Here is a 25,150-nt window from a genome sequence, read left to right on the forward strand (position 1 = left end):
GAGGAGCACCTAAAATGGTACTTCATGCCTCTGTACAATTCCCCACCAAGAGTCACAGTCTAAGCCTATACAAATTGGTATTCTGAATATACCATGTAAAGGCAGTACCTTTTTCAAAATGGAAACATTTAGCAGAGATCAAAAGTCTTGTTCACTTGATAAAATGAATGAGATGCACTAAAATTAATAATTTGTATGGCTGATGACTGTACATGCATTTGATAAGTCTTTATTTCTAGGTTTATATATACTCTACCTTCCAGATGTGTTCCGTAGTATAGCAAGAGCATCTGGGTAGCCATCCATATTGTAATCACCAATATGAAGCGTAATTGGAAATGAAACTTCTGTTGAAGATTTGTTATTTTGATATGGTACAAAGCCCCAAAGTGTGTCTTTATTTCTGAAGTCTTGCAAGACTGGAATCCACTGTAAAATAAAACAAAAAAAAGATTAGCTAGGTAAGAAAATTATTTTAATTACTGAAACTGCCTAATTCTTTTTAAAACAGCTGAGGTTTCTTCACTGCATCAGGATTCTCAACCATGTACACATTTCCAAAGAGGAAATAAGGATTATTTCCTAAGCCTGTCATCAAATGAAAAACGTAATTTTAAGTCTTTTCTATGCACTAAATTACTCCAGAACAGAAGAAAATAGATAAGATTATAAGAATAAAGCACCTGTGTGTTGGAATGTGTCTAGTGTATGGAGATAACTTAGGAACAAATTCACTGAAATTCAAGCTTGCCTTGAATATGTACTGATCCTTAAGTGTAGGTAAGCCCAAACCCTCAGAGCCTTGAGACCCAGAGTCCCAGTGTTCTTCTTGGAATTGCAAGCAATAGGCAACATTAAAGCTGGAGGAGGAATGTACCCTCATTACATTTGTGGGCAAGACCAAAAGGGGATACAATCAATGTTCTTCTGGACAGGGTAGCCATTTGCAAGGGACATAGGAAGGCAGGAATGGGCAAACAGGCACCTCATAACAATCAGCATAGAAAAACCTGCAGAGGGGAGTAAAATCCTGCACTGGTACAGGCTGGAGACTGACCAGATGAGTAGCAGCTCTGCTAAAAAAGATGCATGGGTCCTGGTGGACAGAAAGGTAAAGCCAAGTGTGGCAGCTATGACAGCAAACAGCACACTGCACTGGAACTGCTGCCTATGCTCCTGCTGATTGAGGCAAGTATTATTTCTCTTTATTCAGCACTTGTTAGTCTGCATCTTGATTCTGTGTCCAGTTTTGTGCCTCATGGTTTAAGAAATATTTGAGAATACTGAGTTTAGAAAAGGGTCACCAAGCTCTCCAGGCATTTACTCAAAAAACAAGCTGAGGACACAGGGCTTGCTCAGCCTGGACGACTAAAGATTTAGGGGGGACCTAACAGGATCTAATTGGACCTTCCAATTCATGCAAGGAGATAACTGAGAAGATGGAGCCAGGCTCTCTACTGAGATAGAACACAAGACAAAGATCAGACTGACAAGGGAGATTCCAGCTAGAGATAAACACACAAAAATTCACTGTGATGATAATTCAACTAGGCAAGAGACACAAGATACAAAAACTTTGTCCTTGGGAATTTTCAGAGTTTGACTGGACAAAGCTCTAAACAACATGGTCTGAATTCACTGCTGACCCTGCTTAAAGGAGACTGGATATCCGAAGGTTCATTTCAGCTCAAATGATTTTATTATTCATGGATATGTAGAAGTTCAAGAGCTTCAATTTCCCTCCTATCTCCCCAGCAGCATCAGATACTGAACTGTTTGATAAGAAATTAAGATTGCATTTATTTTGTACTTTCAGTTTGATATTGTAAAGTATAATTTCTCCAGGACAAGAAATAGACTGTATCTGCACTTACTTTCCAAAGAGATGCTAAACAGAAATTTATCTTAATTAAAATCAAAGTAATTTCACAAGTTGGTATAAAGCTGAAGTACCAGGGTTAACATTTCAATGCTACAGAAAAACTCGGTGCCATTTTTAAAGCCAAAAGTAATTTTACATGTCCACTAACTGATAATGCCTTCAAAAGGAAAGAAGGGTGCCATCTTCAAGGATCTCTATCATCACAACATCAAAACCACTTAACAGCATTTTAAACGTCTTTCATCCAAGCCTTAATTTAGCTATTTCAGAAACCAGAATGAGATCCGTGACAAAATAATTTCCTGCTGTGCAGAGACTCCCTCACTAACACAATCCAGTCATCAACAACATTCCTGCCACATGGCAATTGCGTGCGACATTTGGGCTGGTCCCTTGAGATTACATACAACCACGTGCATATGAGAGAGGCCTTCACATTTATTTAAAAAGTGCACTAAGGTCAACTTTGTTTAGATATCACAGATGGCTTAGAAGCCTGGAACTGTTCTGCATATAGTTACTGCATATCTGCCTGTGTAAGCAATGACATCTGAACTGCAATGATCAACGCATTCTCGATGAAAACTCAAAGTTGAAGTAAATTAGACTTGAACCGTCCCAGTATATGTGTGCCTATTTTGTTACTGTTAGCTGCTGAAGGTTTGGGAAAATTGAAGAACCAGAGACAAAGGAAAATACTCTTAAACCAAGGCAAATTTTTCAAAAGGTCAAATTTCTTAACTCTTATTTGTCATGCAGAAGACAGATGAAACAATATTATTACAAAATATTGTAATTTTGAAAACCACTGATTGAAATCAGAACCATGAAATATAATAGGTTTTACTTTACATGGTATCATTCATGCAGTCATCGCAATGAAATCCAATTATATCCATCATATACTTTGTAAATGTTCCCATGTATTGGTAGCATTGTTTTCAAGAAATATAAGAAAAAATGAATTTTCAGGCACAAATCCAGATTTTATTCAGTTTTTACTTTACTCGGAGTGATTAGCAGAAAGCAATTTAACAATCACAGTCTACAGTGAAATGCAGAGATGTAAAAATACAGGTGAGCAAACCAGAAACATCACCTATTGCTACAAAGCTTCATCACTGTGTACTCTACAGAGTAAGATTCATTCATCTCACTGAATCAGTTGTGGGACTTTTCATAACACCAGTTATAGAACATTTTGAAATCATCACTCTTGTTTGATGAGGACCCAGAGCACATTCTAGCACCATACGTAACTTACTGTGACAGTTTAAATTCAGAGTAATTCCCACTTTCAGTGAAACTCATGCTGTACATTTAAACTAGGTAAATTACCTGTACATTACACCATGAACTTACAGTGTGCAAAGCCCAGAAGAGGAGAATCCCCACCATTGATTTAACAATATAGAGGAAAAAGTAACCAAAACAGTGACAGTTGTATTTTCAATGCTGGAACATGCCTCACAGCTCCATAGCTGCTTTGAGAGATGAGCAACTTAGAAATGATCAGAGGATCTTGTAGAATGTGAGATTTATGAAAATTACAGCAGCTGCAATCCAGTCCCCCACCCTCTCCTTTGAACTGTTACAGAGGAACAAGGAAAAACTTCTAACAGTGACCAACTGCAGCTGATAATCAGTGCTGTCAGGATGCCTTTCTTGCCTTGAGAATGATACCTACAGTTTGCTGAAGGATGCATTGCTGTGTTCTACTTCAGAGCTCCAAGGTTTATAAGAGGAATGAAGCTCCAACCTTTATATTGTACAGAGAAAGGTTATAAGAATCCTGTAGCATACAAAGAAACACTCAGATGAAGGGACTGAAATAATACTGGTTGCCTCAGGAAACATCATACTGAATACTTGGCCACATTAAAAGAAAGATTAGTCATCTCTAAGAAGACAATAATAGAGAGTTTCTACAATTAACACCACTAGGGACTTTAAAACAAGTTTCAGGAAGAAGTCAGCCTGATTTTCTGAATCTAGATGAGCGACCTAAATCAGCTAACAGATTTTAGTCTGTAGCTATTGCAGGTGAATTTAAAGAAGTCTGAGGTGTCCTAACTCTTGCCACAATCTGAAACTGTGTATGGATTCTAATTCAGATCTGGCAGCAATTCTTCTGTTGCTACGGAAACATTCACATTCTTTTAAAATTTCAGTAGATCTGTATCTCATGAAGTTACTCAATACCTATTTTGTCAGCCTTTACTTTTGCTCCATCATCCAGAAGAAGAAAATTTATCTGAGATATTCCTAATACTTAGAAAGATTAAATAACTAAATTAAAACCCATGATGAAGGATCATCCTTGAAATAATTCTCCTGCATCTCCTTGGCGTTCCAGTAGCTGTGTAGCTATGCCAAAGACATAATGAGAGATATACTGTAGACTGACATATGCAACAAGAACTTCCCAGAACAATTCCAAAGCCTGACATGCCATTGCATGCCTCTCTACAGCATCATTTTTAGAACCACAAATTCAACACTTGCATATTTCTGATTTCTACACATTTCATCCCAATGCATCACACACTATCACAGAATTGAATTAACTGGTTTTTGTTTCTTCAGAGGTCACAACAAACAAATAGAAAGGACAGAACCAGGTCCAGTTGCTGTATGCAAAATAATTTTTATAGGACAGTCATGTAATTTGTGATCTTTCAGATCTGAGATATAGTAATTTTTTTTAAAAAACAACAGCTTTGGAAACCAGAACTCCTAGCTACATTCTTAACACCAAAAAAACCCTGAAGCCCTAAGACCATGCAGCAAAAACTCAACTAACATAATGGATATATATAATCTTCTACTTTTTCAATAACAGATTTGCAATCTCTCAGTTTTCCATAGATTCCCTATAATTACCTTCCCGTTCCACAAGTGATATCATCCCCTGGCTGAAACACATTCTGCATCACAAGAGTTAATTATTTTTATCCTCAAATTGTATAGTGATCAAATAAAAATAAACGATCCTAGTCTGTTGCCACACAGTTTACTTTTGTAATTGCTCATGAAGATTAATTTATTTAGTCAAAGCAGGGAATTTGGGTCATCTGATGATGACCAAATTTGGTGACACTATGGAAAGTAATATGTTTGAATCGATTCTACCTGAAGGATACATGCAACACATAGGAAAAACTGTAGACATATGAATAAAGATGCTGACATTTTCCACTGTTTCAGAATGGAAAAGATAAAATACTTTAGAAGAAAAAGCTCCATCACCTCTAGATGAGTCTAAGGGTGCAAGAAAAGACTATTCTAGGTATAAATCTTTAAAAAGGTTAGGCCAGAACAAGTCATCATAGCATGTCATTTGATACTGTCATTTTTAATTAAAAAGTACTTCTAAAAATATGCAGAGAAAATGGCTTTAAAGTTTCTAGGTAACTCTTAGTACTTCTTAATGCTTTTTTGCTATCAGAATGAGATTCTGTTGACTTCTTCACTTTTTAAAATGAAATTACTTGATCAGAAAAAGTCAAATGTCTTTTACTTCTTCTATTATCATGGGTAAGGAACTACATTTAGAGCTAAAGAGCAGTTGTCTGTTGACATAAGAGCACCCCAGCTACTCAACAGTGAAATGTAAGCAGCCCATTACAGCACTGTAATCAGTGTAACATGCTTATCAAACATCTGTGTTCCCCTTTGACCAGAAAGCAGCACAAGTATCAGGAAATGAGCAGCTACTTGCTTTATGCAAGGCCATGACCCCTAAATCAAACTCTGCTGTCACACTGCGTGTCCAGCAGCACCATCATCCACTGCCTCTATTCTGTGTTCACAGGGAATTAATTTGAAAAACCCCAAACGAACCCAGAAACTTCCAGTGTGCACAGAAATACATGCATTTCCAAGAGCAGGGATGCCAAGACTAGAAGGCTGAAAAGACACACAACCAAATGTAGAGTTAGTTACTCTTCTTTAGGCTGATGGTATGTTCCATCCTAGTTATAGTTCCTTAACTGACTGGTAACTGCCTGCTTTCCTTTCCAGTAGGGAGTGATGTTACATGAATTATGACCATGTCTATCAAAACAAGTAATGTTGTGAAGAAACAAAGCTGAAATAATGTAATAAAAACTCAATCCTGAAGATACATAGCCTAAACAGGTCTTTATATAGCATTTGGAAATTTACTTAATAGCAATCAGACACAGTAAAAATAAGGGGTAAGAGGTGTGGGCTGGTTCAACTTGTTATGCATGTGTGTGTGCATTTATATATAGATATACGTGAGTGTGTTGTGGGGTTGCTTGTTTGTTTTTTTAACTATAAAATAACTCCCTGAGTTAAAACTGAAGAAGCTTATTTGAATTAATTAAATCTGTTTCCAACTCTTAGCATAAACCTTGTTTGTCATCTCCTCCTGGGGCAGCTATGGTTCTTAGAATGGAGTGTTTTGCAAGCAATGAAGTGACTCATTGGAAATATCAATAATTTTCTAGAATAAAATTATCCCTTACATAGAATTCTAGGTATGCAACCTCTTCCACCAAATCCATATTGTTTTAGTTAGGTAATAAATAAATAAACAGACAAATTTAATTCTCTTACATGCAATAATTACAGATGACAAAGTTTTTCCTTCCTGAAGAATAATTTTCCTGTTTGATACTCTTTCATAAAGCACAGTATTTTCCTTTGTCTTTGCAATTCCAAACTCACCATACCTGATCCAATCCATGCTTAGTTAAGTAAATGGCACTTCTGTGACATGTTATGTCTTCGCAGACTGGTAATAAATGCTCACTTTGTCCATCCCCATCTGTCAAAGAGAAGAAAAGACTGTCAGCTTTGTATTTGCAAAATCAGAAACCCTGTTTGTAAGAGATAATCAGCTGTGAGTATTTTTTCAATGTGAAAAATTCCTAAGATACATGACAACTCTTCAAAATCCTAAATTTAATAATCAAATTTGAGTATTCTCTTACAAGATTGTCTCTTAATGTATTTTCATCTTGACCCATGATCAGAGAAAGCTTAAATTTTATTACTGATGATAATGTGATATATTTAGCAGAGTAAGTGCTTAGCAATTTATTCAATTCCTGTGTTTAGCTGGGAAAAAAGTTATCTTTAATATAAAGCTACCATCACAAGTCTACCATACAAACTTACTTCATTTTCTGAACTAGTTTTAAACTCCTGTGCTGTCTAATAAGAGTCATGAATTCATATATAACAAGTTAATATTTACCATAAGACAAAAATCAACACTGGTAACACAATGGTTAATAAATCCTAGGCCTACAGAATTAGGCAAATCTGAGTAATGTACAGGTTTTCAAAAATGTTTAAGTGCCTTTAATCTATTATTTCCAAAATAGGAGAATAATGATCTTTTAATGCTTAAACAAGCAATGTCTATCCCTACCTAGCATTCTGACACACAGAGCTTATAGTGGGGGGGGGGAAATCAATTTTCTGCTCATTATCTGGATGAGGAGAAATCCCTGTGTTCACAGTTTGACCCTGCAGCCCTGCCTAGCATATTCAGAAATGCACTGCCCTCCTGCTAAGAGATCAGCCACCACAAGTTACCTTGTATGGGCTGAAAAGGAAGAACAGAGTAGTTGTATGTAAGCAGCCAAAAAGCAGCAGCTGGAATTGCTTCATTAATGACTATGGCTGCAAGTCCTGATTGTAACCAAACCTGACTAGCTAGAGAGATGGCATGCCTCAGACCAGGAAAATTTCAGGGAATCTGCTTTTCCAGGCTATGAAATCAAAGCTCATATTGTAATAAAAAAATAACCTTCTCAAATTGCCCCTCAGCCAATGCAGTTCTAAGGAGCTTGGTATTAATATTTTAAGTGGGTTTTATAAAGTTGCTTGATGAAGTCTTCTTCATTAATATGCAAAAACTAGATCATCTGCCAAAGTCACTGGATCTTTCATTTATTTCCCAATGCACTTCTGACCACAGCCTAAACCTTCTGTCATACTTGACTTGTACTGTAAGAAACACTTTCTCAGCCTGCAAAATTGTATTGCTTTGATGCTCAACTTCCTTTCAGGATGTATCTCTGTATTTCTCTATCTGTGTATAGATAAGTTTTCCAGGTCCCTCCCTTATTACGTAAGGAAGTTGGGAGATGGCAAATAGGATTATAAGAGGGAGGAGGAGTGATGAAAGTATCAGACTTCCCCACAAATCTCCAAGTGATAAAGCCTTTGGTGACTTCCTACATCCCATCTGTCTCATGAAGTATTCTACCTCACCACTGAACCCCTCCCAAATTACCAGAGCAGCTTTATTATCAAGGACAGACAATTTAGGATGCTGAGTATCCCAAGTGCTAGAAATCCAGTAAGTTCATATCCAAAGAGATGGAAAAGGAAATTGTTAATAAATAGAGAAATTTGACCAGTCTGAAATCAGCAGCAACTAACAAGGACAAGGAGGTTCTCAGTTTAATTATGCTGTGGAGCAGAGGAGAATATAAAATGCTTGATTCTAGTTAAATTGCAAACATTAATCTTCTTATGCTGATAACTCAGTTTCATAGGCTTGGTAATTAATGATCAGTAATGCTGCAGTATATTGACAAGAACAACCTACATAAGCTTTGAAGAATAATGAAATTATAGAGCAGTAAGAAGGATGGAACTTCCACATACTTAGATACAAAGGCATCACCTTACAGATGCCAGTGTTCTAGATAAATCACAAGTTCAAGATTTGATTAAAATAATCCAGTACACTCAAAGAATGATAGAAGGTAAATACTCATCAAGTAACATACCTTTGCCCCTGCAACTGAATACAGTGCAATACATATTCCATATTGGAAGGATACAGTTTCTTCAGTTCCTCTGACCAGAACCTACAAGTCCATTTATGTAACTTTTATTATAGGCTTATGTTTTTAGTTGCAATTTTTCTTCAATTCTGTGTAACGTATATTTAAGAATACAAAAGTTGAAAATGAATTTTGTCAAGAAATGGCTCCTAAGCTCACCTAGATCTCAAATTAGCACTGTATCTACTCTCCAAAAGGTTTTCAGCTAGAGATATCCACCTTACGAATACTGGAGTGGTGGTTTGTTTTGGCTTTTTTTTTTTTTTTTTTTTTTTTAAACACTCTGTACTCAGCTGAAGTTCAGGATAACATAGAAATGAGATACAAACGTATTAGTCCAATAAGTTAGTATGATTTCATTTGTATTAAGCACAGATGTCTGAAACTAGGTTTTAAGCAAGGTTCGTGTGCTTTCATAATTTTTAGTTCCTTAAATCAGCTAGCATTTTAAAAGTAGAATTTCAATAAAATTCATTTTATACGGGTCTAAAAAACTATGGCTTTACAGTAGGACACTTCTATTTTGAAGTTATATAGGCTATGGGGGTTCAAGTAAAGGTAACCACATGGTGAGGGGATGGAGGATGCTGAGCTGTCTAAAAACAATTCCATTTCCTTCCCTCCTCCTCAGAAGCACATGGCTTCCATCAGCTGATTTAACTCTAGAAAACTCACTGTGGAATCAGGTAAGAAACCAACACACTGGACAAAGCTGAAATACAGGAAAGGGAAGGATAAGCTTGGACCAGATAAGTATTGATTTAGAAGTGTTTAACATGTTGCAGAACTGCCTTCAAAAGCAGGTATTAGAAAGCAGAATCTAATTAAAAGCACCTCATTAAAACTTCTTCATGTGGTTCCTTCCCTAAGTGTATAGTTTTCCATGCATTTTGTATTGACATAAAAATAATTAAATAACTCATATTGCTTTTTATATGGTACCTGATTTACACAGAAATAACTTCTGCCATTTGCCTGTCATACTGGATGATTAAAGTACAGCTGCCCATATTTTACCTTATGTGCTTAACAAATACTATTTTTGAAAATTCAGTATTTATTTAGACATAATTAAAAATTAGTATGTTTTATATACTGTGAATGAGAATTTTGCCCAGTATTGCTGACTGACACAATGACCAAGAAAAACATAGCTAAAGAAAGCTGGAACAATTACAGCATCTAACTTTCCAAAGAATATTTGTAACATTTCCAATATTTATAAATCCGCCTCACTGAAGAACTTGATGACTGCTAGCATCTTTCATCCAAAAGAAAGGGTTAGGAACATATCTGTACTGTAGAGCAGGCAAAACAAGTTTTAAACTTGAAAGGCATCAAGTGAAGCACCAACAGTGAGAATGTGGCTCGAAATAGGACATCAATGAAACAAGAATATCTTGTAGCAGAGTAGTTTAAGAAAACCTACAATTAGTTAAATAATGTTTTACAGAAAAGTAGTAATCAAAAGGAAAGCTCAATATTCTTCAACTCTATCATACTATTATCTTTCATTTCTTCTCTAGTTTTTATTTCTAATGCACATCTTACAATGTACAGATCCATTTTTTACTGTAAAAGGTATTACTGTATGGATTTCAATCAACCTCAGTTCAAATTGCTGAAAATCTCAAGCTTATCCTTACTTGCAGTATCAATGTAATTTGTAGCACTAGATGAAGCTAATCAAAGGACTCCAAATGTCCTTTGTCAGTTTTAAAGTTCAATAATGTTTAACATACAAATAAAAACTCAACAGTTAGCTAGCATGTTCTCAACACATGATTCTGTCCTGATTGAGATGCTAAAGAACTACATGGTTAAAAAAGATCAAGTTTTATAGGGAGTGGAAAAGGCTAGAAAAAGAACAGTCCCACATACTCATCAGCTGCAAATCTGTACTTACATCAAAATATGTAAAGACAAAATTAGCGGTCTTATGCCATCTAGGAATCATGTGAGAATCATTACTTACAACTGCCTGTTCCCTACATTTCAAAGAAAAGCCATGGACACAAAGCCTTCTTTCCAACATTGTGCCCACATCTGTCAAGTGCTAGCAATCCAACCCAGAACAAGAGTAACCCCAAAAGCCCCAGATCACTGGGGGCACACCTCAGACAGAGAGTCTGTATGAGAGAACTTGTCACACTTGCGAAAAACAAAGCTCAAATCTTTGCAGTCTATTTTAAAAGTAAATTTGAGTGGAAGAAAGAAAAAAGTTCTTAGATTAAGAACAATGTTATGAAAAAGTGTTACATGTTCAAAATACCTTCTGTCAGTGCAGTTTTCCCTGTACCCTTCAAAACGGTGAAAAAATAAAATGTCTTAAAGATTGTACAATAAAAGCCAGTATTTTTTTTCCTCTGCTGTGGATGTAAAGTCCAAATATGTATAAGGCATCTCTTGTTTCATACAATACATCCTAATGAAGCATTACATGTTCTTTATTTCACCATAGATACAGCTTGCTCACATCTCTCCCTCATGGTTTTGCACAGTTCTCATTCTCCTTTGTCATGAACCTATAAAGTTCTAAAGAATAGTGATAAAATAAGGAGGAAAAATCCCTGTTAAGGCAATGCTCAAAGCAGTATCCTTCTGAGGCAGCAGGCCAACTACAATCAGTGTGACTGAGTTTGATACTCAAACAAAATAAAGGTTTGTTTGAAAGCCGATTATCTTAAATTTATCTTCTGAAGTAATAAAATGATTAGAATTCTTTTGTCGCTCTCTGCCTTCAGGTGTTCAAAGAGATGGTCATGACAGAGACAATTACCATAAAATACTAAGATAATTACACATTATTAAAAGAATCAGTGTCAGCTGCTTTCAGAAAATGGGAATCATAACTTCAAAAAACAGATGCAAAGAACTTTTGCAGAATGTTCTGTGGACATTAAAGAAACCCTTCACACTAAATCAATTCTGACTATGTCTGTCTGTATCCTTCCAAAGAATCCATATTCACACCTCCACTGCAGGAAAAGCATTACAACACAGAGTGCCAGCAAACTGCACTAAGACTTCCAGGCTGCATGTGATCCCACAGTGCAGTCTTCTTTTTTAAATGGAAATACTATATCAAGTGTTCTAACTGAAATCCCAGGTGTCAGAACATGCCAAAATGTTCTGTTTTGCTCTTACAAAATCAGACAATTTAATCCCAACTATACCTTTATTATATTATTTATTATTTACCCAGTGCAAATCAAGGAAAAACAAGAACTGTATTAAAAAAAGTATCTCTTGGATTTATGATAATAGCATTGGTACAATTGTGTCCAGCTACAATTTAGTGGTAAGGGGATGGAAAACAGTTCAGAAATGTGGGATTTCTGTGGATGTCATAGCAGGACAGACGCCTCAAGGATCAGGAGATGCAACATTTTAAACAGCAAGAGGAACAAGATGAAATGATAAGAGTATACTAAATGACTACATGATAGGGGAGAAGAGTAGGGATGAGATGCACAAAAAAATAATCCCCCAAAGGAGTAAAAATTAATTTGAAAGAAGAATTTGAGGCCATTTTAGTCAAAAGTTTCTTAGGTGGACTTTACACAGCTGCTTCAACATAATGTCTGTCCCATTCTCAAATCCACACCATGACTGCAAAAATGAATTACAAAGGCAGTCAGATGGGGCACAGTTTGTAGAGCAAAATGATCTCTTTATAACAAACATGAATTTACACTCTTTTTGTGGGTTTGTTTGTGTGGTTGTTTTTTGTTGTTGTTTAAAGAGACTGGAAAGGAGTGACACATGTAACAGTTAAACTCAATATAGGAACTTTCTCTTAAATAAACTGTAAAAAATAATATTAATTTTAAAAATAAGACTAATATGAAAATTAACAGCACTGAACAGCATTGCTGGTTACCAATTAACAAGTAAGACAGACTTAGCTTCTAAATACACTTTAATGGACTCAATTACCCTTTCATGGCCTCAAAACACAAGTGGCTATTAACTTGGTGTGTCTCTATGCACTGGTGTTTCAAATGAACTGAAGTGCATCTGTTCCTAAACCAACTTCTTTCTTATCTAAAGCCACTCAGAATTCTTTATTACCATAAATTTTAATATCTTTTTCACCCTAGTGAGACCAGTTTTCCTCATATGCAGAGTGTTTCAAGCACAGAAGTATTGTATTCCTGCATCTTAATGTTCTTAGAGAATCCTTTTACTGACTACCGACTAGTATGTTTTCACACCACCATGCTCAAAAGACAATTGCTTTATAAAGGGGTTATTTAGTGAAATGCACCATTAAAATTTACCTTTGATACATAGATAGTAACTCTGAAGATACAGCATTCTGAAGAGAAGAAAAAACCTAAATAAATCCAGATGCTAGAATGAAGCTGATACACAAAACTAAAAGCCACCAAATTGAAATGCAGCTGCAGGCACAAAACCAGTGCAGAATAATCAGAGTCTGCTTTAAACAAAAATCTTTCACCAAAATGCATTTTGCCCAAAGGTTAGGCACTCTCTTATCTGTTTAAACATAATTAACTGGCAATAGTGAGCTATCATTTTCTATGAGAAAAATTATTATTTCTACCTTATGTGATACAAGTAGTTAACATACATGAAAGAAGATAATAGAACAGAGAAGACTGTCTAAGGATTACTAGTTGGATAACTGGATCTTAAATGTGACAGAAATTTAGGTTCAGGTCCCTGAAAGACTTTGATATAACTTGAACAATCCGAATCCATTTTTCGTCAAAAACTAAGCAAGTTTGCACAGTGGGAGTAAACACAGACTTCATAAATTAGGGAAGACCACATAAAGACTCAGTGGCAAGTAAGAAAACAAATTGTGAGTAAAAGATAAAGGACTGAGGTGGAGTTGGCTGAATGCTACCTTGAGAAAGTAAGAGTTACTTTATGTTTACTTAGGAGGACATTATCATCAGTAGGATCTAGTTTTGAAAAGCTGGTTTTTATTCTCTTTGCACACAGGCCACAACAAATTTCTTTGCCTAAACTAAGCAAATCAATGACTGATTAATCAAACTTTTGCACACTTAGATATGATGGAGGATGATTTATCAATCTCCACTGTCCAACTGAAGTAATCATAGCTGAATAGCATTAATAACATTAATTTCTTATAAAAATGAATTAATGGACTGTATAAAGAGTTGCTTCTGGGTCACTACTTTAGATATATATTTAATTAATCTTTGAAGTAACAAGAACATAGCAGGTTTGTGTGTCCAAAATATGGTTCACATTAATCTCCTTACAAAAGTACTGCTAATTTTCAGAGCATCCCACCAAAATCCTTAAATTTATTTAACAAATACAAAATTTTCCATTATTTTAAGACACAATTATTAAAACTCATTCTAATTGCAATTATTTATCAGGATTCTAGCCAACATCTATGATTTCCTCTAAAGACAGTACAAGCAGATCTTATAAAAAGCCTCTGCTAGCATACAGATAACAACAACAGAGGATTAATCATTTTTGCTATAGCAACCACTGCATTGCAATTACCATAGTGACATGAGAAGAATAGAAAAAGTAATAATGAAGAGCTCTTACTTCTTTGAAGCAGTGTGTCAGCCAAATAAGTGCAGAATTCTCTAGTGCTGAGTTCTGCTCACCTTAATCAATTGAAATGCCATTTGTAATAAATACATCACAGAGCATTCCTGATTTATTTTTAAAAGGACAATACAGATTTGTCAATTTTTCCCTGTCCTTTGATCAGGTTAATGTTCAAATCATTGCTATCATGTAACAGAGGGGAGTGCTACATATTTTTGAGATTCCAATTTAGGCATGAAGTCTAAAGTCTACCATATTATCATAAATACACTGAGATATATATATACACCTATTTAGCATATTTTTCCATTAAAATACACACACATATAAACACATATGTATGTACAGGACTGTAGCGACCTTATGGATGGATACACATATATAGATGTATGCAAGCACACATTTGCATAACTTTTAATGGAAAAAAACATGTATTTTTATTATATGTGTAGTTCAGGAACACTTGGTGCTAGGATTACACTAACATATGTGACAGGTGACTAAGAGTCACCTAATTTTTTTCTTTTTCAGGCTCCACTTATCTAAATACCTTCTGCTGGGTAGCTGCTGTTCAACCTTCTTGGTTATAAGAAAGGAAACCTTACCCAAAATCAGTTGCCTTTTTAAGTTCACAGTAAGGATCTTATTCAAAGCTTCCCCCCTTTTTTCAAATGACAGGTACTTAAGGCTGGAAAGGGGACTTCAAATAACACTTTTGGAAACAGGAAATACTGTTAGACAAAGTCACTCTTTGGAACAAAATATGTTTTGCTAAGATGTAGGTGCAATCACTAAATCACAATCTTGGACTGTAGAAGTGCAACAGTGTACAAGTAGAAAGGTGGGTGTAAATGAGAAGGTGGCAGCACAGCTCCCAGGCTCATGGCTGGACCTGACATTTTTCTCGAGTCCAATATGCACAGTGTTAACTAAATGAGAAGTGGCAGAGAGTGAAAGCACAGGGAAAATGGAATCCTTTGAGACCTTTAGGGAATGGTAAGGCTGTCACATCAACTATGAGGTACAGAAAATGTCACAGAAGAGGAAGAAAGGAGAGGCAGGTGAAACAGAAATAACGTAGCAGGCTTGTGAGTGTATATTGAAGTGCTTCTAGTCACAGCAGCTGCATCCCAGCGCAAACTGGGAAGGTGCCTGCAGCACAGAGCAAAGTGAGAGCACTATGGTATGTTCTGATCAGTATATCACAGAACTTGGCAAAAGCTGCTTGGTAGAAGGTAGTGCTATCTTCTAATGCACTTCATTTAACATTTTCATTGTCCTAGTTTGATTTGTTGTGCAATGAAACTTCTTTCAGGCCCCATTACAGCCAGCCAGATTACTATTTCAAACGGCAAATCATCATACCTTAATTTCCTTTGACTTAGGACAATCATTATTTTACCATTTTTGAAACAGCAAAAACTGAAAAAAGGTATGTTCAAATCTGAACAAACCATTTCTAGTAAAGCATATTATTTAACTTCAGCTCACTACAAGCACAATCTGTATGAGAAATGCCTGCCTTTTGAAGGTTCTAAACATATGCAGATGTAGCACAGTGGGTAAATGTAGTTACTCTGATTCAGTATTCTAATAATGTGAGACTTTGCCTCTATTGTTAGACTGGTGCAGGGCAAAAAATATTGGAATGAACATGAACAGAACTCAGACTAAGATCCTCCTTTCATTCATATACCAACTACTGTATAGCCACTCTTACACAGAACTATTTAGCAATAGATACGTTGTTTTTTTATGGTCGTGGGGTATTATTCAACTCCCTTCAGACTGCATTTCAGGAAGAACATGGAATTTAGAATTATATGCCTCATACACATTGTTTTAGTACCATATGGACTTCAATATTCTCTGAAACGTTGTTGAATGAGAAAATAACTATTTCCTGTCTTGATTATTTTAAATCAATGCTAGGAAGATGAAGAAAAAAAAAAAGATGCACTACTCTATTTCCTATTCACTGTTACAACAGATTAAAGTTGTAACTCTGATTTCCTGTTTGAGTACTATTACAGGTATTTGGGAATAACCAGTTCCAAAAAGTCAGCTTCTGAAAAGTGAAGATCTCCTCCCATCTGTGATACTGATTCTTTGCCTCTCTATCCGCTCTGCCATATAGGCTGCCCCTCTGCCTTTATTTACATACATTTCTTAAGTTCCTGCATGCATTTTCTCCCATTATATTAATTCTTACTAGAAAGACTGCTCCACTGTTGCCTCACACTAGTGCACTGCCTACGAATTTGATGATAATTAGCAGAGCAGGGTATCAAACACCTGGTGCTGGAATCCCAAAGCAGCAGCCCCTGCGGCTGCAGTACCTCTGCCAGCCAGTGTCCTTCATAAACTTGGCTGTACCAAAAGCACAGTGCACTGCATTGCTGTAGCACTGCACATTAAATTTACTCCCATTTTCAAAATTTTAACTTGAATGTTTGAACAGTTTGACTTAGCTTTGCAAAGATATCCCAGGGTTTATTAAAATTCCATTAATTATTATAAATATCTCAAACTATGATCTATCATTTTGGCTCGTTAGTTACCTAAAATAGAGATTAAATTATCCTACATAAAGATTGCTTTCTACATTGCTATCATTAAGACTAAAAAAGCCTGATTTCTATTTAGTACCTATTAAGACATTATTCAGAACATCAGTGTGGAAAATGGTTACAAAAACCCCAACATTTCTAATTTTCTTTATCAGCAAAACCACAGTATTCTATTATTTCCTCCTGATACTATAGATGCAAATGTTTACATTTGGAGATAAAAAGATTTTACAAAAACTTGCACAAAGATTTTAGAAAATGTGATAAACGTTTCATAGAAGAACCTAGAACATTGTTGAGATTCTACCTTATTTAATTTACTATAGAGCTGTAAATTCAGTTGCTAGATAAAGATCTAAGGATAATTAACAATTCAGAGGTGTCTTCTAGTTACAAATCAAGAAACGGTTTTCCAAGAACCCTTAAGAATACTTCACTTAAGTGGCAGCACAGTGCAAGACTCTGGGTCTAATATGGAGTCTGAGTTAATTTTAAAAAATTGCCATTTTCTTTAAAACATTTAAAATCAAAATTCTGCAACAAGGCTACAATTTGACAAGACTTAAGACAGGGTCAGTCTCACAATTAACAAGTGTGTTGTATAAATACGGTAAATGAGTTCTTTTTATAGTCAATAATGCAGTAGAATTAGGCCTGTAGCACTTGCCCTTGGGTTGCAAAAATCTTATTTTAGTACACAGAAAAATGGGGGTTTTTTGGACTACAAACCAAACATTTCTTGTTTGTAACATTACATACACATTGATGAGACAACTGACCAAACATGCACATTCTAATAGAAAAGCACAGGTTTTCACTAACCCTTGCAAAACCAGATTTACATATAAATTAAGTTCTTCTTCTGTACAAAAGCCTTCCAGAATTTACAATTAAAACCATTAAGATTTTACCATGTTTCATCAATCTTTATACAAGCCACTTTAATTCACTTACATTTTGGCTTTAGTAGTTTGTACAAGTGAAGAATTTATGAATATTTACTCTAATAGTATCTTCTAAAAAAGATTAAAGAAAAAATAAAAATAGTGAGAAACAAAAATACATGTCTGATAAAAGTAAGTTTTGCATTGTACCATGCTCAAAGCAGCAGTACATGTCCTTTACTGTGGCACTCAAAAGTAGACAGATGTGATGCAGAATGCAATGGAATAGGTAAAGTTGAATTTAATTTATTAATAATTATTCCCAGATACTTCAAGTCAAATAAATATAACACCTTTAAGAAAGAAAGTAAAAAAACCCCACAAATGTTAGAGCTAAACTTCTTTATTTCTTCTTTGATTCAGAGTAGCTAACCAAAATATGTGGGAGGAACAAACACTCAGGATAGTTTAGAAGAGTAAAACTCACCAAAATCTGCAAACACAGATTGTCCAACAACTTTCACACCACTAGGCATTTCCTTACTTTTTCCAGGCTTAGTGAAATTCCCATCCTAGCAAACAGGACAAAGATGATGGAAAGACTGAATTGCAGACTAAGTGACAAAATTAAATTCTTGATACAAAGAAAATACACATAAATAAAAGAGTACTTAAGTAGATAATAAAGAGAGTTCTAAGGTATGGGAAAAAAAAAAACAACAAAACAGCACTCTTAGAAAATTGGGACTGAGTTTTTCCATTTCTAATCCTTCATGGAATCTTACAGAAAAACAGTAATAATAATATTCAGATACAATTGATAATCTATTTTGTTGTGTTATAAGAAATAGATGGGGTTATGTCAGTGACATAATCTATATCATAATTAAGTGATTATAAATACTAAAGTGCATTTATGCATACTGACATGTGATTTCATAGATACATGTAATATATCTATATGACAGACCTGCACACCTGTTAAAAATAGATTCAGATTTTCCTTCTAACCAGAAAATAATCTGATTTTACATTAGGTCTGGTTTAGGTCTTGTTTTAATTGTCTAGTATTAAAACTTAGGCCTTCAGAAAACAATATTCCAGTATTTAATCAGAAAGACAAAGAGGAGTGCTGGATCCTTGTTTATTGTAAAACTGGATCACAGCTGGAACAAAACCATTTGAAATGTTTTAAGTCAGATGACCTAAGGCTCGCTTCATGAGTAACTGCAGTCAGCTCACATGAAGTGCTGTGCACACAACTATACATAAAGCCATTGAGACAAATGATCCTGTTTTCTGGATTACATATAATTATCCATATTGCTTAATAATGTCAGGTTAGGGACTTGATTGCCATTGAATATGCAACTCTGCAGACAGTTACTATGTGGACATGTGACTATGTATCTCTACTATGTGGACACGTGACTATGTATCTCTACTATGTGGACACGTGACTATGTATCTCTACTATGTGGACATGTGACTATGTATCTCTACCTTTACTTATATAATTTATGACTCAAGTAAGAAAAGAAAAATTACCAATGTCAATCATCTCCATGCAGAAAAGACAACTAGGCCCTGTGCTCAGCTGGCCAGAAAAACATGTATCACATAGGCAAATATGTGAAAAAGCATTTTCTAGTGTGTCAGTGAAAGGAATTGCATTGCCTAAGTTTGAGACAGCAGGAATAAAAAAACCTGGTCAGCCTTTTCTTCATAAATCACTATATTAAGTGCCAGTAGCCTCCTAGAACAGCTGATGACACACCAGGAGTCCTGCTAAGGTGCATGAAGGCAGTCTGATTGATTACTTAGCAGTCATGTCTAAAAATCTGCAGAGGAACTTATACTGAGTAAAAGATCTCCAGTGACATTCTGCAGTGTGAATGCAACAGTGCAGCCAGTGCCTCTTAACATCAGTTCCACTCATTCCTGAAACACGGTGTATCACGTAACTCCAAACAAACAAACAAACCAACAAACCCAAACAACTTTTCTGTGTTGTAACAGAATGGTTATTGGGTTTTCTCTTACCTTATTTACCCATGCCTCAAACTGAATGTTTTCTGGGTTTGAATGTGGTGATGTAGTAAGGAATAAATCTGCAAGAAAAAGCAAGAGGAATAAAATACTAGACTACAAAGAGCTAGGAAAAAGGTATACAGTTATAATTTTAATGTCAAAATTTTAAATAAAAACCTAAAAAACATTCTTTTATGTTAGATACGTTGAATTAAGCAACAAATATATTATTGACAGGAGAAGAAGAGGAGATAGAGAAATTTTTCAGGGATCCTTTACATGAAAATTCTCTTTAACATCAAAACAGTGCAAAAGAGTGCTTACGAGGTTTGTCTGACAATGCCAACATAAAGGGAACCTTATTCATTGCCATTTAGGAGAGCACCCAAATTAGGATAATGGGAAGAAAAAGCTTTATAAATGAGGCTAAAAAAAAAAAAAAAAAGGAAGGGGGGGTGATAAAAAAAATTTTAAAATTATGAAGTCCAGTGTTACAGAGTCAAGATTTTAGAAAAACTACTTTTAGATTTAAGCACTTGTTTTCTTTTTTTTTGGTCCTCCTTTCCTCCTGGAATTTAAAATATCACTATTTGAATTAGAACACAATGGTTACCTTGTAGGCAGAAAAATTAAAAAATTTAAAAAATCACTTACAGCTCTTTATGACTCAAAAGACATTCCATATTATTCATCCCAGACAGAGTAACAACAGGCCACAGACAATCAGGCACTCAGCAAGACTGGGCAGTTGACAGCAAAGTAAACTGCCAAGTATACTAACCCTAATTTTGAGACACAGCCATTAGGAACTCACTCCATATTAGTGAATTACTTGTAACGGTGTATGTGTGATTGCTGCTTTACACATACACACCTATTTTGTAAAAGCATGTTAAAAAAAAAAAAAAAAAGAGATTTGCAATGGAGATTTTTCCATTTCAATTGAAAATTCAATTTCAATTTTTTTCCACTCTTAGTCTGAAGCACATTATATTAGTTGTTTTTTCGCCCTCCTCATTTAATCTGATTTCATAATAAGTATATAAAATATTCAGAAATATGACTGCACAGGGAATTTAAATCATATAGGAAGGTGAAGAAGAACAGGCATATCAAATCCCACATGTTAGGGCCAGAATCAAAAGTAGCTTTAAAATAAACACTAAACCTGTGAGAGAAAAAAGGGATGAGAGAACCACAGTGCCCGGGATGTCACACAACTTAATAAAACCAATGAATACATTTAGCTATCTGCAGTGTAGGAGGAATAAATCAGGATACTAAATGCAAGTCAAACTGCAAAGAGCTAATAGAAAGACAGTAACTTAAAACATCTGAAGTGTTTACTATGTTAAAAATGTGGAGGTGCTTACAGATTTAAAGCCTTTGTTCAGCTGCTGTACAAACCAGTTATTTTAATGTGCACATTTCTTCCACATTTTGAGAGCAGGAAAATAGAGCTGTTTTTGGAGGAGGCAATCTACTATACATGTAAGTGGTTTGCAAAGATCAGTGCTGAATATGGCCTCCTGCAGTAGATGATTAAATTAAGCAACATGCCTGTTTAGCACTGAACTCTCTCCTTTTCCCAAAATAGCTTTTCTTGAGAGCTAGGAAGTTACTTTTGCCCGTTTTTCCTCTTGATGTACTCCTCTGTCTCCTCTATTGCTAACTTGAGGCGTATAACTTTAGGTACAACAAATGGAACCAACACACCAAATTGGCTCCAAGGCCACTGTAATATTACACTGCACTGGTAAAGTGCAAAGGCAGGCAGAGGTAGCAGATAATCTTCCAGAAATAGTGTAGAGGAGCGAGTGCCATGTTGCCCTTCAGTTCAAGCAACAAGCTGTGATTTTCCATACGACAACTTCATCCAGGTACAGCAACACCACCTCTACTTCTAGAGCCAGATGAACCAACTCAGCTGGTATGTTATTGCCAATTGTCCTCCTTTTTATCCTTAAGCCTCATAAGTTACGTGTCTCAAATGGTCATAACGTTTTTGTGATTAAACCCTCTTGCACTGAAATAAAATCAGATGCTTAATATTTACAAGTAATTTTCCATGTTGATCAAGAATGTCATCTCTGCCTTGTGCCCCCTGCTTGCAGTTATGGATCCAAACACTGGCACTAGTTCACAACCACAAAGGAAGGGAAGGTTTCCATAATCCCTGCCTATGTTATGTTCACTACTGATGGCTGTTTTAGAAAGGCAGTAAGAGCAATTAAGGAAAACAACAACAAAAAAAACCTAGTTCATATTTCTAAAACCTGTTTCAAAGTGGCTAAATTTGAATGGCTCTTTTAATTAAAACAGCAAAAGCAAAGAGACCTTGCTATCTTTCAGGAAGGATGTTTCAAAAGCAACTGCTAGGTCACTATGAAAACAGTTGCCCAAGTTTTCAAACATCAAACCAGCTTCACCATGACTGCAGTCTGTGAAAGTGGCTAAGTGCTGTAGCTTCAGGATGGAAGTTCAGCAAGGAGGCAGGTAGAGAGCTTAGAAGACTTCAGCCTGACTGGAAAACTGCAGGCAATCTTACTCAATAAAGCAGCTAGTATTACAAACCCTATTTCCAAAAATTGCTTTTTCTTATTAGGACTACCAGGAAATTGCACTAAAACTTAACTGTACAGAACCTGCTCCAAGTTCAATTCTGATCATCCTTGTTCTTTTCCTTCACTTCTGAGTGTTACAAAACCCAGTACTATTTATAGATGGAGCTTTCATTTCACTAATGACTGATTTGACCTTTCTGTTAATGTCAGAGGGCTCTATTTCAGAATTAAAACACTCAGCATCTATGGTTGTCTTCAGAAGCCACCAATGCATGAGCAACATTCTTAAGTTATAGCTTGATTTCACATTTACTTCAGAAGTTTAAGGTAAGAATGAGTTAATAATAATAATAAATAATTTTTAAAAATCCTCCCTGTTTTTAAACACTATCAAAATGCACATGGTATTACCCACTGAGAACACAGGCATGTACACTCCAACCATTCCTAAAAAATTACCATTTCTATGGAAAAACAGGTGTGTTTGTACATATTCTTTAACTACGAGTTATTTGAGGATATGCACATCCCCACCTGCATGTATTGGCATATGTAAATAATGTCTAAATATCTCTGTGTCTTGCAGTGGGTTGACAAAATGGGTAAGGTGAGAACTGCATTAGAATCATTAAATGCCATAAAGCATTTAATGTAAGTGACAAGTAAAAGATGGCTTCCCTCTATTTACATTAGTTTTTCCTGTATTAACATTACAGATTGACCCACCAACAGGAAAAAAAAGAAATATTTAAAAACAAAATGTAAAATGTTATTTACAATTTTATTTTAGTTGCATTTATACAACTTTAGTTACACAACACTTTTAATATGAGAAAATCCTAATTTTATACAAAACCACTTAGATTGAGTCTAACTTGACAAGTTTTGTACTTCTGTTTCTAAGTTTTTAATTTAGGTAGAGAAACACTTGATCATTTGGTATTCAGATTAGTTTGTCAAGTTGACATTAGTACTATACTAGAGAAAATGGAATACATCTACTGCCTAGCTGTAACAATTTAGCTTTTACAATATAGATACAAGTACAAGTACCAATGCTCATGAGTTTGCAATTAACTTGTCATGAATTATTTAGTGCTAGTCACACAAAACAGTAAGCTAAGGAACAACCTCCTTCCAGTAACTTCCTCCTCTGAAAAATTTAAGCAAACAAAAGGACTTCATATGTTCCAAACAAGCTCATTTGTGTTTGTTAAGAAATGGGCTTATAATAAGAGAGGTTGTGAAGTTATTCTGCTTTTCAAATGAGTCTTTCAAAATTTAGTGTTTACTGGAACTCTTTAGTAAAGCACATGTTAAACAATTATAAATAACATAATTAAGCACTAAAATCCTTTTTGTTATTAAAAATTACTACAGAAAAGAGTAATACATATTAATTTAAAAACATTACTTAAATGGAAAACTTTTAACTTAGATTTATGACAAATAGTTATGCTTCTGAATATGCAAAGCATATGGGACTATTTATCTGGTTTTTAGCACTTCAAACATGAGTTTTCAGACAGAAAAATCTATTTATTTTCAGAATAAAGGCAACAATATTGTTTCAAGCAATGGGAGATGACTGCTGATTATTAAGAGTGCTTTCTTTCAGAACCCATTTTCATATTCATGCTTTCTCAACCAAATGCTGTTTGGGGCAGAATCAATTTACTCCTCACCTATATTAAGTTATTGATTCCCATTAAAAAAATATTAGTATTCTCCAGTGTGTATGTCAGTATATAATACAAATTTCAAAAGATATAAGTTTTGAGACACTTAATAATTAAATTTTAAGATTTAAATTGCTAAGCAGATAGTACAGGCAATAGGTTCTTTTAGAAAATTAGAAAGCTCTTTTCTCTAAAGATGTCTTCTCATTCTTTAAGTCACTTTGTGATGTAAGCTATGAGTAAGAAAAGTGGCATTAGCAAAAGTAGATGCTCTCAGCAGCAGGAGGAGATGCAGTTAATCTGAGCAACTCTGGCTTTGTCTTACGAGAATGAACCTCCTGTGGTATTGAACACTGTGCAGGAACAAGTGGAGGAAAAGTTAGAGAAACAAATATGTAAAAACTAAAAATAAAAGTAACAAAAACCAATCATAACCTTAGAGATGGAGGTCCTACAAAATATATCCTGTGTAGCTTATATGATACATTTTTTGCCTCCACGTAAACTCTGTTATCAGAGCTTAAAACAGCGGAGAAATTAAAAAATGACCTGTTTATGGACTGAAACAAGACATGGCATGACTGCATATTTGTTTTGGAAAAAAAACATAAGGGGGAACCAGAGAGAATGATTTGACTTCAAATACCTGTACAAACACACACACGGAGTTTTAAAATGCCACTCAGGGTAAGTTTTAAAAGGCCAAATAATTTGTTTGCAAACATGATGAGCCTGGTTATTTTAATAGAGAATAAATGCAGGTCTATTGCATAGAATAAACTTTGATTATAATAATATATGCACAGAGGCTACCAGCTTCCATTAAGAGGAAATTCAGCAAAAATGTAATCAGCTTCAAACATTACAATGTCTTCAGCATCAAACTTTAAATTATTACAACGGAAAAATCACCTGCGATTCTAATGATTGGTTTTCAAGAAAAAAAACCTATCTACATTCATGCATTTAAACTATGAAGTGAGAATCCAAAAGAAAGCATATTATAAATGTTGTAGTACATTAGGTTTCTAGATTTCCAAAGCAAAACTACATGAGAAAATTACCATCAGTAAAGAGACTAGCAATTATCTTACAGCAAGCTGTTTCTCAAAAATGATTTTTTTGCTTTAGTTTTC

General features: G+C 35.1%; 1 protein-coding gene and 1 long non-coding RNA gene across 2 annotated transcripts in view; one reads left to right on the forward strand and one right to left on the reverse strand.

Moving 5' to 3' along the window:
• The window catches only part of LOC127389008 (uncharacterized), a 106,727-nt gene that overhangs the window by 68,440 nt on the left and 13,137 nt on the right, over nt 1-25,150 (forward strand). The window lies entirely within an intron of this gene.
• The window catches only part of ITFG1 (integrin alpha FG-GAP repeat containing 1), a 68,331-nt gene that overhangs the window by 28,946 nt on the left and 14,235 nt on the right, over nt 1-25,150 (reverse strand). Inside the window, exons 7-10 of the mRNA XM_051629058.1 lie at nt 19,784-19,851; nt 18,228-18,312; nt 6,583-6,677; nt 257-429 (exon numbers count right to left, since the gene is read on the reverse strand). Of these exons, the coding sequence (XP_051485018.1) occupies nt 257-429; nt 6,583-6,677; nt 18,228-18,312; nt 19,784-19,851 (421 nt within the window). The remainder of the gene's footprint in view (nt 1-256; nt 430-6,582; nt 6,678-18,227; nt 18,313-19,783; nt 19,852-25,150) is intronic.

The sequence above is a fragment of the Apus apus genome, chromosome 11 (genome assembly GCF_020740795.1).
Source record: "Apus apus isolate bApuApu2 chromosome 11, bApuApu2.pri.cur, whole genome shotgun sequence".
Lineage (NCBI taxonomy): Eukaryota > Metazoa > Chordata > Aves > Apodiformes > Apodidae > Apus > Apus apus.